Source organism: Pterocles gutturalis, unplaced genomic scaffold (genome assembly GCF_000699245.1).
Source record: "Pterocles gutturalis isolate BGI_N339 unplaced genomic scaffold, ASM69924v1 scaffold17445, whole genome shotgun sequence".
In the NCBI taxonomy this organism is placed as follows: domain Eukaryota; kingdom Metazoa; phylum Chordata; class Aves; order Pterocliformes; family Pteroclidae; genus Pterocles; species Pterocles gutturalis.
Window position 1 is genome coordinate 39,654 of NW_010141191.1, and position 12,737 is coordinate 52,390.

Consider the following 12,737-nt stretch of genomic DNA (forward strand, 5'->3'; position numbering starts at 1 on the left):
ACTCACAAATCTGGAAATCCTTGGATAGTGGAGAATCTGAAACTCAGGCGATGATGGTGCCACACCACCTCCTCTCCCCTACCCACTGTGGCCACGGAGGGGAAATACTCACGAAACACACACATGGAAATATTTGCTTGTGCAAGGTAAGATGAAATAGAAAAAAAAATTCTTAACCTTTTTCAAATTGACATGAAAAAATAAATCCGTGTGGAACAAAGAAGAAAAGAAGTACTTTTTGTTAAATCACCAACTTGTATTTACATCTTCAGGTTGTACTGCAAGATTTGTCAGGTCCTTCCCCTGCACTTTTGCAGTGGACAGTTGGGGAAAACATATATCACTTTTTTACAATTTCAACACTACAAAGCAAGGGGAGGGTGGAAAAAAAAAAATCAAAGGAATTTCAGCAGTTGACTTAACTGCACCATCAGCACGAGCCTCTTTGGAAATGTCCCTTCAAACCTGCCACAGAACAAAAGCCTGGTTCACACTCCAACTGAGAGCTTGCGCAGCTTTAAAATCATAGTGTGATTTTCACCACTGTATACAATTTAAGGAAAATAAAATTATACTGATATAACAGAAGATGCTTTATACTGGAATACATTATTTTCTGTATTAGAGATCTTCACATGGATAACTGCCTCAGTACAACAGGGTTTCTATAAATTTGGAGAGATCAAACAGCACAGATTTCATGCAGACAAGGATGAAGACTGGAGCTGTTCAGTAACGAAGAAGTATTCAAGGCCTCTGCCACACAGGCACCAGAAATTTTCGAGTCCACTTCTTGCAAAGGCTGAAGTTGAAGACACTATCTGCAAAGGTGCTGGAGAGACCCACGTCCGTGGGCTAACAAATGGCACATTAAACCGATACTGACATTGTACAACTGGTTCCTTTCGACCAGTTTATGGTTTCTTACCACTGAAAAGAGCAGAGTTGGCAATTTTTCTTGGAAGTCAAAGCAGTGGTACAAATTGCCTAATAACACATGCAAGTGCTGTCAAAAAGCTCGAAGGAAGCAGCTCATTCGGCTTCCCGACACACAGGGCAAAGCCCACAGGAATCCCGAGGCTGCAATTTTTTTTTTATCCCAAATAGGCTTGGTTCTCCAAGGTAGTGGCCTCTAACCACTCTACTATTAAAAGACCTTACAAAGTCTCTCATTGAAAAAGGTTCATAAATCTTAGAATTACTCTTATAATTGCAGAGTCACTGAGGTTCATAAGGATGCTCAAGTATCTTCCTTGCAGAGTTCCCCATCGTTACAAATAGAAACAGCACTTTAAGGAAAGAAAAACAACAAAAAACCCAAAACCAACAAACAAGAGGAAACAAGCACTAAGGGTCTTCTACCAAGATGGCCTTGTGAACCTGCACCCAGCCTAGATCTGATGCCCAAACAGTATCTTAGCAAGAGAGCTACAACAAGATTTTCAAAAAAGCTGCTTGGCCAACACAGTCCGTAGCTGGATGCCCTGAGCCAAGCTGTAGCTCTCTCAAGCCAGTCCTACTAGAGTTCAACAGAACACTGTAGTTGATCAAAGATGAATCAAGTCCTCCTTATCTTACCCTAAAAGAGAAACAGACAAAACACCTAGGGGATCATTACATTTACTATCAGAAAACAGCGTTTGCTTTGAGGGCAAGAGATAGCTGAAGCCGAAGCTTTTTTTCTCCTATGCCATATTTTTCTTCATTTGCTGTATTTTCCATACTGCTGAACAGAAGCCACTAGTAATTATGACTTCAATTAGTCTAATCTTTAAAGGCAAATTACACCACTTATCCCAGTGGAGACATGTTTTTAAATAAAACATGAAAGTAACACAAATAAAAATGGACAGAAATCTAATCAAGCAGGTCCTACTCTTAACAAAATTAAGAAAGAATAATCCCATCATCATAAAAACAAATAGCTTTGGCAATATTTATAAATATGAATATTATAGAATAAAGAGATCTCTGCATGTGTACTTATGAAGATCTCCATCGATTCAAACAGCTGAAGTTAGGGCAGTGTTTGCTTCGGTTCCTAAGTCGTATGCGCAAAAACCAGCCCCCTCCGCACCGACCCCCCAATTAGCCTCCCCCAACTTATAGCTAAGGTCAAACATCAGTGGAAAGGGGCTAAAAGTGATAAATCTGTGGCATTAACTACCGCACTCCTTTTAATAGAATCCAGCATAAACTCAAAACAGCCTCGCGCTCAGCCTGAACCATTTATCTGAGACAAAAATGTCTTCTTGACAAAAAACAGATCTCCTTTAATAAAAGTGAGGCAGACAGTATTATGCTCTGAGGGAATCCTGTTGCTCTTTTTATATTTATATATAAAAAGAATTCTTCTGTAATACACGTAGATATAAAAAGTGAAGAAAATTGATGCCAAATATATGAGTGTTAGAACATCAAATTAGCCTTTGTGAAAGCTGTTCTTCTAAATAAAAGCACTGGTGTTAATGACCAGTGGAATTACATACGTATTTAAAGTTTTATTATTGAATACGCTTTACCCTTTCAGCCTTTTTGCTTTACACCAAAGTTTCACAACAATTCTGGCTCCCGATAAGCATCTTTCTTTGGTTCAATTGTTATTAACTCCTTACCAAATGAAAATGAACTTTTGCAACTGCAGCAGCCTGCAGGTTTTTGTTCTGAAAATTCCTCTTTAATGCAATAAAAAGTTAACAGGGAACAGAAAAAAGCACCAATCACATTTTAAAACATAAAAAGACCAACATGTTATCTTATTTTTATAAGTTAATTTTTTAAATATTTCTTCAAGTGTTTTCATATGTTTTGGATGATCTGTGAAAGCAACACCATGATATTTCATCAATCACATCGCTCTATCAAAAGCATTAAGAATCAAGTTTTGTATTTTTAAATGACCACATATTTCTCTGTCAACTACATGTTAGATGTTTAACAGATTTACATTCAGTCACAAAACTGGCGACTTTCGAGAAAGGTCATTATTGCAGGCTACACGTGGGTGGCCTAGTTGATGAATTAATTAGGAATAGAGAAACAAAGGTCGAAAGAAAATAATTTTTCTTTAAAACTCAAGCCACTAAAGCCTTACACATTTAATTCCAATTACTGAAAAAGAGGACATCTGTACAGCTTTAGTTTTATCCATTTCAACTAATTAACAGTTTCAAATAAATAGCCATTACAGCTAGCTGAAAAGTTTGCTAACACTTCATTAGAAGGAAGTTTAAACAAGCACACAACCTTGTTAACATATTTTGGTTTACCACAAAGTTACTTGGGCATCTCGATAATTACTTTTATTCCCTTTACAAATATCTCATGACAGCCAACTTCAATAATTCTACATTCCTTTGCATTTACTTAATTACTTCATAATTCAAATTTTCTTAAAGTACCACCAGTTTTGAAAGTAGAGGCTCTCATATAAACAACTGCTTGGTATGAGATTTTACTACAATGTCCACATTCATAAGGTTCATTAAAAATATTTTCCCTGCAGATTTAATCCTGCAAGATTACATTAGAAGATTTCTTTGGTCTCTAATTGTGTACTTTTCAGTGGTAACCCAGCATGTCAACCTCTGCCGTAGTAGCACAGCACATTTCATGAAATGCATTGAGTTTCATCTCGCATTCATTATACTGGATAGCTTTGAAATAGCAGATATAATTTTAAAAATAGTGAAAACTTAAAGCTGTAGTTAGTCCTCCTGGCTTACATCCAAAACACGTGCCTTAATCACCCCACTGGCAGATAAATCTATATGTTCATACCCATGCACAGAGCAGTTTACTCCATCTTTAAAAACTGTGTCGCTATGCTCAAAGTAAACGGACAAGCACATGCATCATTGCTTTGCAAGCATTTATATATATTTAAAAAAAAAAACCCTGCTCCCTCACTGAAAAAAAGTGCTTATTTCTCCTTCAAAAGGACATGCTTGCTTCCTTGCCTTCTTTTTATATTTTCTTTGATTTTTTAAAACACATTTGTTCCTTTTTTTACTACACGTTAGCTTAAAGATATGCTTTATTACTTGGAAATTGTTTTATTTCATTACAACACCCCAATTCCAAGTTAGGCTGTGCAGGTCCATAGAAATCTTTATTGACGTGAAGGAGGCGAGTTATTCCTTTTACATTAGGAGTCCGTGGAAGATAAGAAAACATTTCCTTTCTGCTTCTGAAATTCCCCTCATTTACGACGAGGCTGACAACCTCTGGAAACCATACATGCGCACACAAACATATTTACAAATCTCTGATGAAAAGGGATGCAAGGCTTTCAAACTGTGAATGCAGTCCAGAAAACAAGAATTACTCCTTCTTGTAGTTTCCCAGTCAGCTGAGGAAGACTGATGCTGCGAACAGGCACAGCCATCCATCAGCATCCCCAGCCAGCAGAAACAAATATCCCAAACCCGGCATCTTCATCACAGGAGAAAGCAGAAAAAAAAGAGTGTTTCTTTGTACCCACCTGGAATCTGTAAAACTGGGATGACAAACCAATAACCTTAAAAAAATCACTGCTACACAGCATCAGTAAAAGTGAGACTAACCCGCGCGAGGCACTCGCCACTAAACCAATAACCTTAAAAAAATCACGGCTACACAGCATCAGTAAAACTGAGACTAACCCGCGCGAGGCACTCGCCACGCTGCTGAGGCTGCGCTCTGCGTTAGCCCATCTGCTCCATCGCTCTTCTATTTCAACCAAAGTGTCGGGAATAATCTCGTTTGGATGACTACTATCAGCAAGCCAACTTGCCACAGAAGAGTAAAATAATTTCAGAAATTAATACAATGAGGAAGAACGTAGGCAGCTCCAACAGCCCCCCAGATCCCAGATCAGCACGGTGCTTAGCCACGAGTTCACGTGGCAGCAGATGAGCCATCCCATCGGGTGCAGTGAGATGACTCACTCCTTTAAAGGTCAGACTTGCTAAATCGCTTTCCTGAACTGAAGCTTCACTCAATGATGCTAGAAAAACCAGCCAGGACCGCTCAGCCAGGACAAATCCGTGCCATCTAAACTAGCGCGTCGTTTCTTGCAGGCTCGCCTGCTCCTGCCAGCACACAGCGCAGGAGCCCTGCCCGGCTCCTTGGGACCAGGCAACTCACACAACTGGAAAAATCAGGATCTGCCACGTTGAAATGAGGCTGGCTGCACAAAAACTTGGGTTTCCACCTGGCAATGGAAACACAGCTGGAGCAACGGGCAAGAACTCCGTGGGGACTGCAAGCACACAACACTCCTTACATCCGAGGGTTCCTTACTGGGGCAGTGCTGAATCACAGTTTTTATTTAGACTATGTGTAAAATGTATTTATTTCTAATCAATTTTATTTTTGCTAGATGCACATGTTAGTAAGAAAACATTAGTAAAAAGTCTTCTGTACCAAGAAAAATCTAAGAATGCAAAAGAAAGATTATTTTATTTTTCCTGGAAAAAAAAATACAATGCTAATTCTGAAAGGAAATCTCATAATGAAAAAGAAATTATTAATGCAATAGCATTTTAAAACTTAAGATCACAAAAATATGAATGTGAGACATACAAGCAACTAGGATATCTAACTTAGAGCCTCCTTCCCTGGAGATTCAGGACAAAAATTATTTTACTGGAACTCATGGCTTATTTATGTTACAGCAGCAGTATTTGGACAAGGCAAGCGTTATCATTTTTACAACTACTTTTCCATAGTGCCCTTTAGGCTTGATAGCTCCCTACTATTGTTAAGATCAGAGGACAAGTTCATAAAACCTCTAAATCATACATAACAAGACTTAAAAACCTAAGATATATCATTTTTTTCCCCAGAAGAATCAAAGCACAGACAATGACCATCAGAAATAATGACCACATTAAACAAGGCTTCATGAGAAATTTATGAAGCAAAATTTTTCTTTTTTTTTTTTTTTTTTGATGGGGGGCGGGAAATATATTAAGAGCCAAAAGGCCTTTTTTCCAGGACACAAAAACAAACCCCAATGGGTTATTTTAAGACCTGCCTCTAAGATCTTAAGTTAAATAAATTCTTTTTTCCATTATCTTCTTTTCCTTTTTTTAATTTTAATTCTGCAAGAAAAGGCCTGAAATGTTATATGAACAATCCCCTTTCAATGTAACGTTACTTGTCTAAGTATTTCCAAAACTAATTCTCAGCAACAACCACAGCTCAAACAGCATACTGGGGTTTTTGTTTGTTTTCAAGCAAAACATTTTATTTTCCTGTCAGGCAAGAAAAGAAAATAACTTGACTACTGATTTGTCATTAACTACTAACTTACCTGCAACAAGCATCGTAAAGACAGGGGAAAACAAGAAAAAATAATTTTTTTCTTTTTCAAATTCAAGAAATGTGAACATTAGAAAAAAAAAAACTACAAAACAGTTACAGAATAATGAAATGTATGGGATATCTCCTGTGTCATGAAGACAGAACAAAACACCAATTTAAAGTTTGTGTGATTACGGTATGGATTTTTTAATAAATTATTTTGTCTGACACACTGTGCTGTGTATCATTAGTAAAACAGTACATATTGCCTCACAAAACAGCATCGCGCTTGATTACATTCTAGTTTTAAAATTTATGTAAAATTATAAGCTTTTATACTTACTATCCAACTTCAGTCATCATCTTTTTCAAACTGGAATTCAACAATTGATCGTATTTCTAGACAATCACATTTTCCAGCCACATTATATATTAATAAATATAATCAGACTACATATACATTTCAACTGATCAGCATAAATCAATGTCAATTATGAACAAGTGTTAGAGAGACAAAATGTGACACTTCACACTTGATCTTGTCAAAGTGTCACATAAATATGTTCTAAGGACAATATATATTTTGGCTTCATTTCAATCTCAAATAGGACTTGATCACAGCTGTGTGTGCCTGGAGAAGTTTTTGGCGTAGTAAAAATCTCATCTTTTTATTTTGCAAAAACAGAAAATACATTTCCCTGAGATTTGTGTGAAAATTAATGCACACTTTCTGCGCAAACTGTATTACCTGCCCTTCTGCAACTGTCTCAGTATCAATGATAGTGACGATTCCAGGCACCAGAGGACTTCGACGAACGTTGCTGTGAGCTAGAATTTCTTCTTCGGTTGCCCCTGAAGGCAGCGTCCCTGTCAGCTGCGTAACTACTTTCCCAACCATTGTAAGTCCAGTCTTTATCGTCTATAAAAAGAAAAAGAACCAATAAATAATGTTTAGGGCTGTTTTGTGGATCTATCTTGAATTTTTTCTCAACACAATTAATATGACTAGATTGCACACAACAGAAGCACACGAATGTTCTTATAAGTTGTATGTAAGCTGCAACAGGCTGTACGTAACAGAAATATCTTTAAAAAATTTACCATCCTATCAATTGGAAATATACACTTTCATTTTTGAATTAAATGCTCCCAAAATATTCCTGAAAAAAAGAAATATTTTCATGTTGTCTAAATATTACAGTTTTTTCTTTGTTATTTACTTATTCCAAGAGGTACAGGGCACGGGGAGTCAGAAGAACCAAATGCTGAAGCCAAGATGGGTGTGCGTGGAGAGCAGTGTTATGCAGAGAAATAAATACTTCGAGCCCCTGATGGTTAATGCTGAAATGGTTGCGCCTTCGGCACAAGCGCAAGAGACAGGAGTTTGGCCTTTGATAGATAAAACAAACACATTCATTTGTTTCTCACCAATTAAAACTGAAGATGGGACTCAAACCCATCGAGATTAAAAACGCCATCCTCCAGGTACCAGAAAGGCCAGCTCTGTACCAGGAACACGTGTATCCCATTACCGATACTGGGCCTTGCCATACTCCGCAGGTTTTCCAGACATGGGTTTGACAACATATTCATTGCACCAGCTTTTATTATCTAAAGATGCTGAAGATTGTTTTTATGATGTTTTATTTTATTTGGAGAAAGAGGGACAGTACACACAGTAGGAGAGACAGAGATTTAAAGATAAACGATTCAAACTACAACTTTAAATATTTTCTCCTTGAATCAAGGACTGTGCCTTATTTGCCTACAAAGAATCGAGCAGATTTATTAGGCAATATAAATAAGAAATAGCAAAAGGGATCAGAATGGAATGACACTATAACAAGCCAATTCTTAACTAAAAGGACAAGCTAAGCTGCCTGCTAAATTGAAAAGGAAAAAAAAAAATGTACAGATCACAGGCTGAAACCAAGAAGCAGCCACAAATCAATTGCAACTGCTTTGTTTAGTGCTAAAATCTCAAACTGCAGTGATTAGAAAACACATTAGTGTTCATCAATTAGCAGCCAAACGTTTGTTTTAATAATTCATAGGAAATGACTTACACAAAGTCTGTTAGTGTGTTGTCAGGAAAACCTCTGAAGGGCCAACAGAATTAGGCGCCACACTGTATTGATGGCAATATCCAGCCAGGAAGCCTGATTAACCTCTGAGATGCCTCAGCTGATGTACTCACCCCATTAATGCTAATGGAGATACTACCACTTAAAATCGAGCCATGCCTTTATCATAGGAATGTCTTTGGGGTTTCAAGTCTTCAGTAATATCCTGCCATTTGTTTCTTATTATTTCTTTTTAGACTCAGATACAACAAGTGAGAATAAAACAAATTTTAACAATGGCAAATTCAGAAGACTGAAAAACGTAACATAAAGCAGACAACACTATCTGAGGAAGAGACCTAAAATAGACCCAGTGCCATCACAAGAACGCATTTCAGACACTTCCCTTACAAAAACTGTTCAGGCAGTTTTCTGGCCAATAGTTACAATTGTATAAAATACACTGGTAGTTTATACAGCAGGAAAGAGAAATCAGTATAGACGTACTATACGGAAAAATACCCATGCAAGTTAACAAGAATTGTAATTGACCTATTTCAGAAAGTATCTTTAATATTCTGACTTGAGAAATTGGGTGACAAAGTGCCAAGTAGAAATTTACAACTCTCTAGAAAAAAATTAACATGCTTATCTAGCCAAATGAATTACTGTTACACACCAGACTGTGACTGCAGGACCACTGAGGAGTAATAGGTGTACAAAGATGTGGCCGAGGCCATTAGCTCAGAAATATCAGTGCAAAACCATTACGGCACTTACTTCTTTGTGCTGTGTGTATATTTGCAAAAACTTCTCTGGTAATCTTTAACCTTTCCCATGCCATATCAGCTGTCCCCTCCATCCATTAGAGCTAATGACCTTGCTCTCACATAAGCTGTTACTACTCATTAAGAAGTTATCAGGTAACAAGAGAAAACAGATGCAGCCTTTGCTAAATCACTTCACTACTAGAGGATTAAAAGATACAGAGAAAGAATCAACTAAAGAAGTTATGAGGTGAGAAGAACTCAGTTTATAATTTGATGCTAGACATTCGACAGACCAAATACATTTTAAATTAAATAGCTTCAAGTTTGCACTGTCCCAGTTCTTTGACACCGACTGGAATCTGCCAGTGCACACTCAGTGAAATTTTCTTATAAATAAAATTAAAATACTTGATCTGGTCCCTTTTGTAAGCAATGATGCATGTTGTGCAAACACACAAATTATTTGTGTGCTCACGTGTACCCTAACTACTTAAAAATAAGACTGTTCACATTCAAATATAAAGACAGATATATATTTAATTAAAATAAATGTATGCACTCATACCTCATTTAATTGAAAAATAAGTACAACTTTAATGAGATGAGAAAAATTAAAATGCATCATTCAGTGCCTGTTAGGCTGTTTTGTTCCAACAAAAGTCTTACATCCTTTTAGTGACAAAACAATATATTGTTCCTGTTTCTCATAATAAATACATTTTACATGATTTATTTGTTTACAAATGAAAAATCTATAGAAAGCAGCGATATCAAAAAGATATGCCTTGGTAACGAACAATCTGAAAGCCTCATGGTTAGTTTGAACAAAATGAACATACAATCAATTCTAGATTCAAGTTCAAACTAAATGTTTGTTGAAATGTTCATGTTGTGCAAAGATGTTTCCCCTTCCTGCTCTTGCCACTTATTCTGAAAAGAAGGAGGACAGGGAAGAAACCTAGTAGGAAATTCATCTCAAACAGCACGGCAAGTTTGCCTGCTGGGGATACATCAGGACGGGGAAGGTCTACACGAGGCCCAGCTGAATGGAGAGTGAGCTGAAATGCAACTCACCCAGCGACACGGCGGGACCCAACCTCTCTTCAACAAGACATCAGAAAACAACCAAGCACAGAAATATTACAATGTATTTTCCTAATTCCCCTTCCTTGCGGCATCCAAAATGGATAAATAGGGATAATTATAATGAGCATGTCCCAGTTGGATTCTTACCTCAAACCAAGACCTGAATATCCTCCCATCACTAATACTGTTAAGCAGTAATGGGGTTTACTCTGAAAGATTTTCTACTGTGTTTGTTCAACTAGAGTGAAAAGACTATCCCATAAGAAACAGTATTTTCATTTTTCCAAATGAAACGCATCAATTTCTGTCTTTGTTAAACATTAAGTTAAATTGGAATCTTGACACATTGTCTATTTCCAGAAATTTCCTGCTTGGTTGAATTACAGAAAACATCAGAGCTTTTTAGAACATGAACAGACAGAAAGCAACCTGACAAATGTGGGGAAATTAAAATAAGAGACTGAACTGAAAAAAAATGCTTGTGTTTTTCCAGCAACAGCAAAAAGCACTGCTCTTGCAAGATGCATCTAAGAAGAAACAGGAAAAAGTTCAACATTCAAAATAAAATCCTTCTAGGAATTATAAAATCAAATGGGAAGATGCCATAAAGGAATTCTTTATAATGTTACCAGAATAACAAGAGTTTTGGCACTCTAACATGACCAGTTTTCACTTCTGTGTTCTCAGTTAACAGGGGAGCTTCTGGCTCCCAAGTTACTTGATTAAGGAGGAAATTTATTTGCTCCACAAAGTATAGTACACAGCAGAACATCACACTGAGGACAAACCCACTGCTCATTACCAGGACATTCAAAAACATTTCTCATCAAAGGGAATACCACTAAAGTAAATATCCTGTACTGCCACTGAGACCTTCTATGAGGATCGGAAAGGTAATTCTAAAAAGTTACCCTGTTGAAATTATTCTGGGCTCCCAGCTTTATCTTTCTCCTTCCTATGAAGGTTCTTTCACTTCCTTCAATATGAAATTGGAACCCAAGAGAAGAGGCCAGTTGGTTTTTCAAAGTTATCCGTGCTATAAAAAAAACATGTTAATAATGCTGAGATTGAAGGAGTTTGGGGAGATTCCTCCCCTCCCTTTCTTTTTCCTGATGGTGAAAGTACTCAAAGAGATACAGCAAATTTCAGATGTCTTCAGAAGAACGTCAATCCAAATTCTCCTCAACAATGTAAAAAACTGTGATTTTTCTCCTGCTCCAGCCACAGTGAGACTGTGTCCAAAACCATGCTGGTGGACTATGTTTGTTTTTATGTTTTGTTTTTACATGAGATGGCATGCCCTGTCTCTCTTTGTGGGTTCTTGTAACTGTTGCTTTCTTCAGTGACGCTGAGCTTTCTGCTCTGTGCTGTCATTTAATTCCTATTATTAGATTTGTTTTGTTGTGCGTATCAGAAATGAAAAGGGTGGTGGTTACAATGAAAGCTTGTAATCAGCACGAAGTTTGCCAGACAATGCCAAAACTCACTTCGTGTGTGTGCGTGTACGTGTGTGTGAGAAAAAGAAATTCCTTGGCAAAATGCTGCAGGCAAGTCCTCAAGGAAAGGAGCAGGGTGGAGGGGGAACAGTAAAACAACAATACTGCATACTCTGGCTCATTTAAGATTTTTCCAAGCTATGGTCTTCTTTCTGATACTATGAAAACCCAGACGTTTTTCTGAAAACAGAGGGATATTATATCATCTGAACTAAGAAAACTAGGCAATGGAACCTGCATGTGAAGAGCCATTAATAAACTCTAACCCTCAAAGAAAGCTGTCAGGTAATTAACTAGCTCCAGCACTGTGCTGTCATCTTTCAGATTAAAACATCTAACGCTAGTGTGACAGAGTCCAAAAAGCACCAAGCACACATAAAGTCAGTTTTCATGATCCCAAAAGACTAATAATTCAATGTGTTGATTTCTAATCGTGTAAACTTGTAATATTACCAAAAGCCATTATACAAATCCATTTTACTACGACTTACCTATAACTGGGGTCACTACTACGAATAGCTGTTTGTAATAAATACAATCAGAACCATCAGTTCAGAAGGACAGCAGTACTTTGTGCAAAACAATGGCTACTCAGAGATTTGCAGGACCAGGACCATACGCGGGGTACTAACGCTAGCGTGTTTCTTACCGTGTCTTCCTCTTTTGTGAATGGGGGGGGGGCGATGACACACAGTACAATTCAGCAGGGAAACCCAATAATTATCTTACACGATAACCTCTCCCAGCAGCAGATGATGTACTCACTTTGGCAGCACTAATGACTGTGGCGGTGTAAGACTGAATGTTGTCTCCACAGGCTCCACCACGGGATTGATGGCATCGGATCAGCTACAAGAAGAAAGACAGCAACCAAGTAACTACTATTAAACTACACAAACCCATAACCCATTACCATAGCTCTTATTTATCATGTACAGTGGTGTGTTTTTTCCTACAAATAGCAAAAAGCCCTGCTGAGACACTTAACCCCTTTTTATAATCTTCTGGGTGCCACCCAGACTGTCGCATACTGA

At 37.5% G+C, this 12,737-nt stretch overlaps 1 protein-coding gene across 1 annotated transcript in view; it reads right to left on the reverse strand.

The window, feature by feature from the left end:
- LOC104469445 (breast carcinoma-amplified sequence 3-like) overlaps nucleotides 1–12,737 on the reverse strand; it is a gene marked incomplete at its 3' end in the record, with an annotated part of 113,457 nt that overhangs the window by 37,497 nt on the left and 63,223 nt on the right. The window contains exons 10-11 of the mRNA XM_010083947.1: nucleotides 12,469–12,552; nucleotides 7,037–7,207 (exon numbers count right to left, since the gene is read on the reverse strand). Of these exons, the coding sequence (XP_010082249.1) occupies nucleotides 7,037–7,207; nucleotides 12,469–12,552 (255 nt within the window). The remainder of the gene's footprint in view (nucleotides 1–7,036; nucleotides 7,208–12,468; nucleotides 12,553–12,737) is intronic.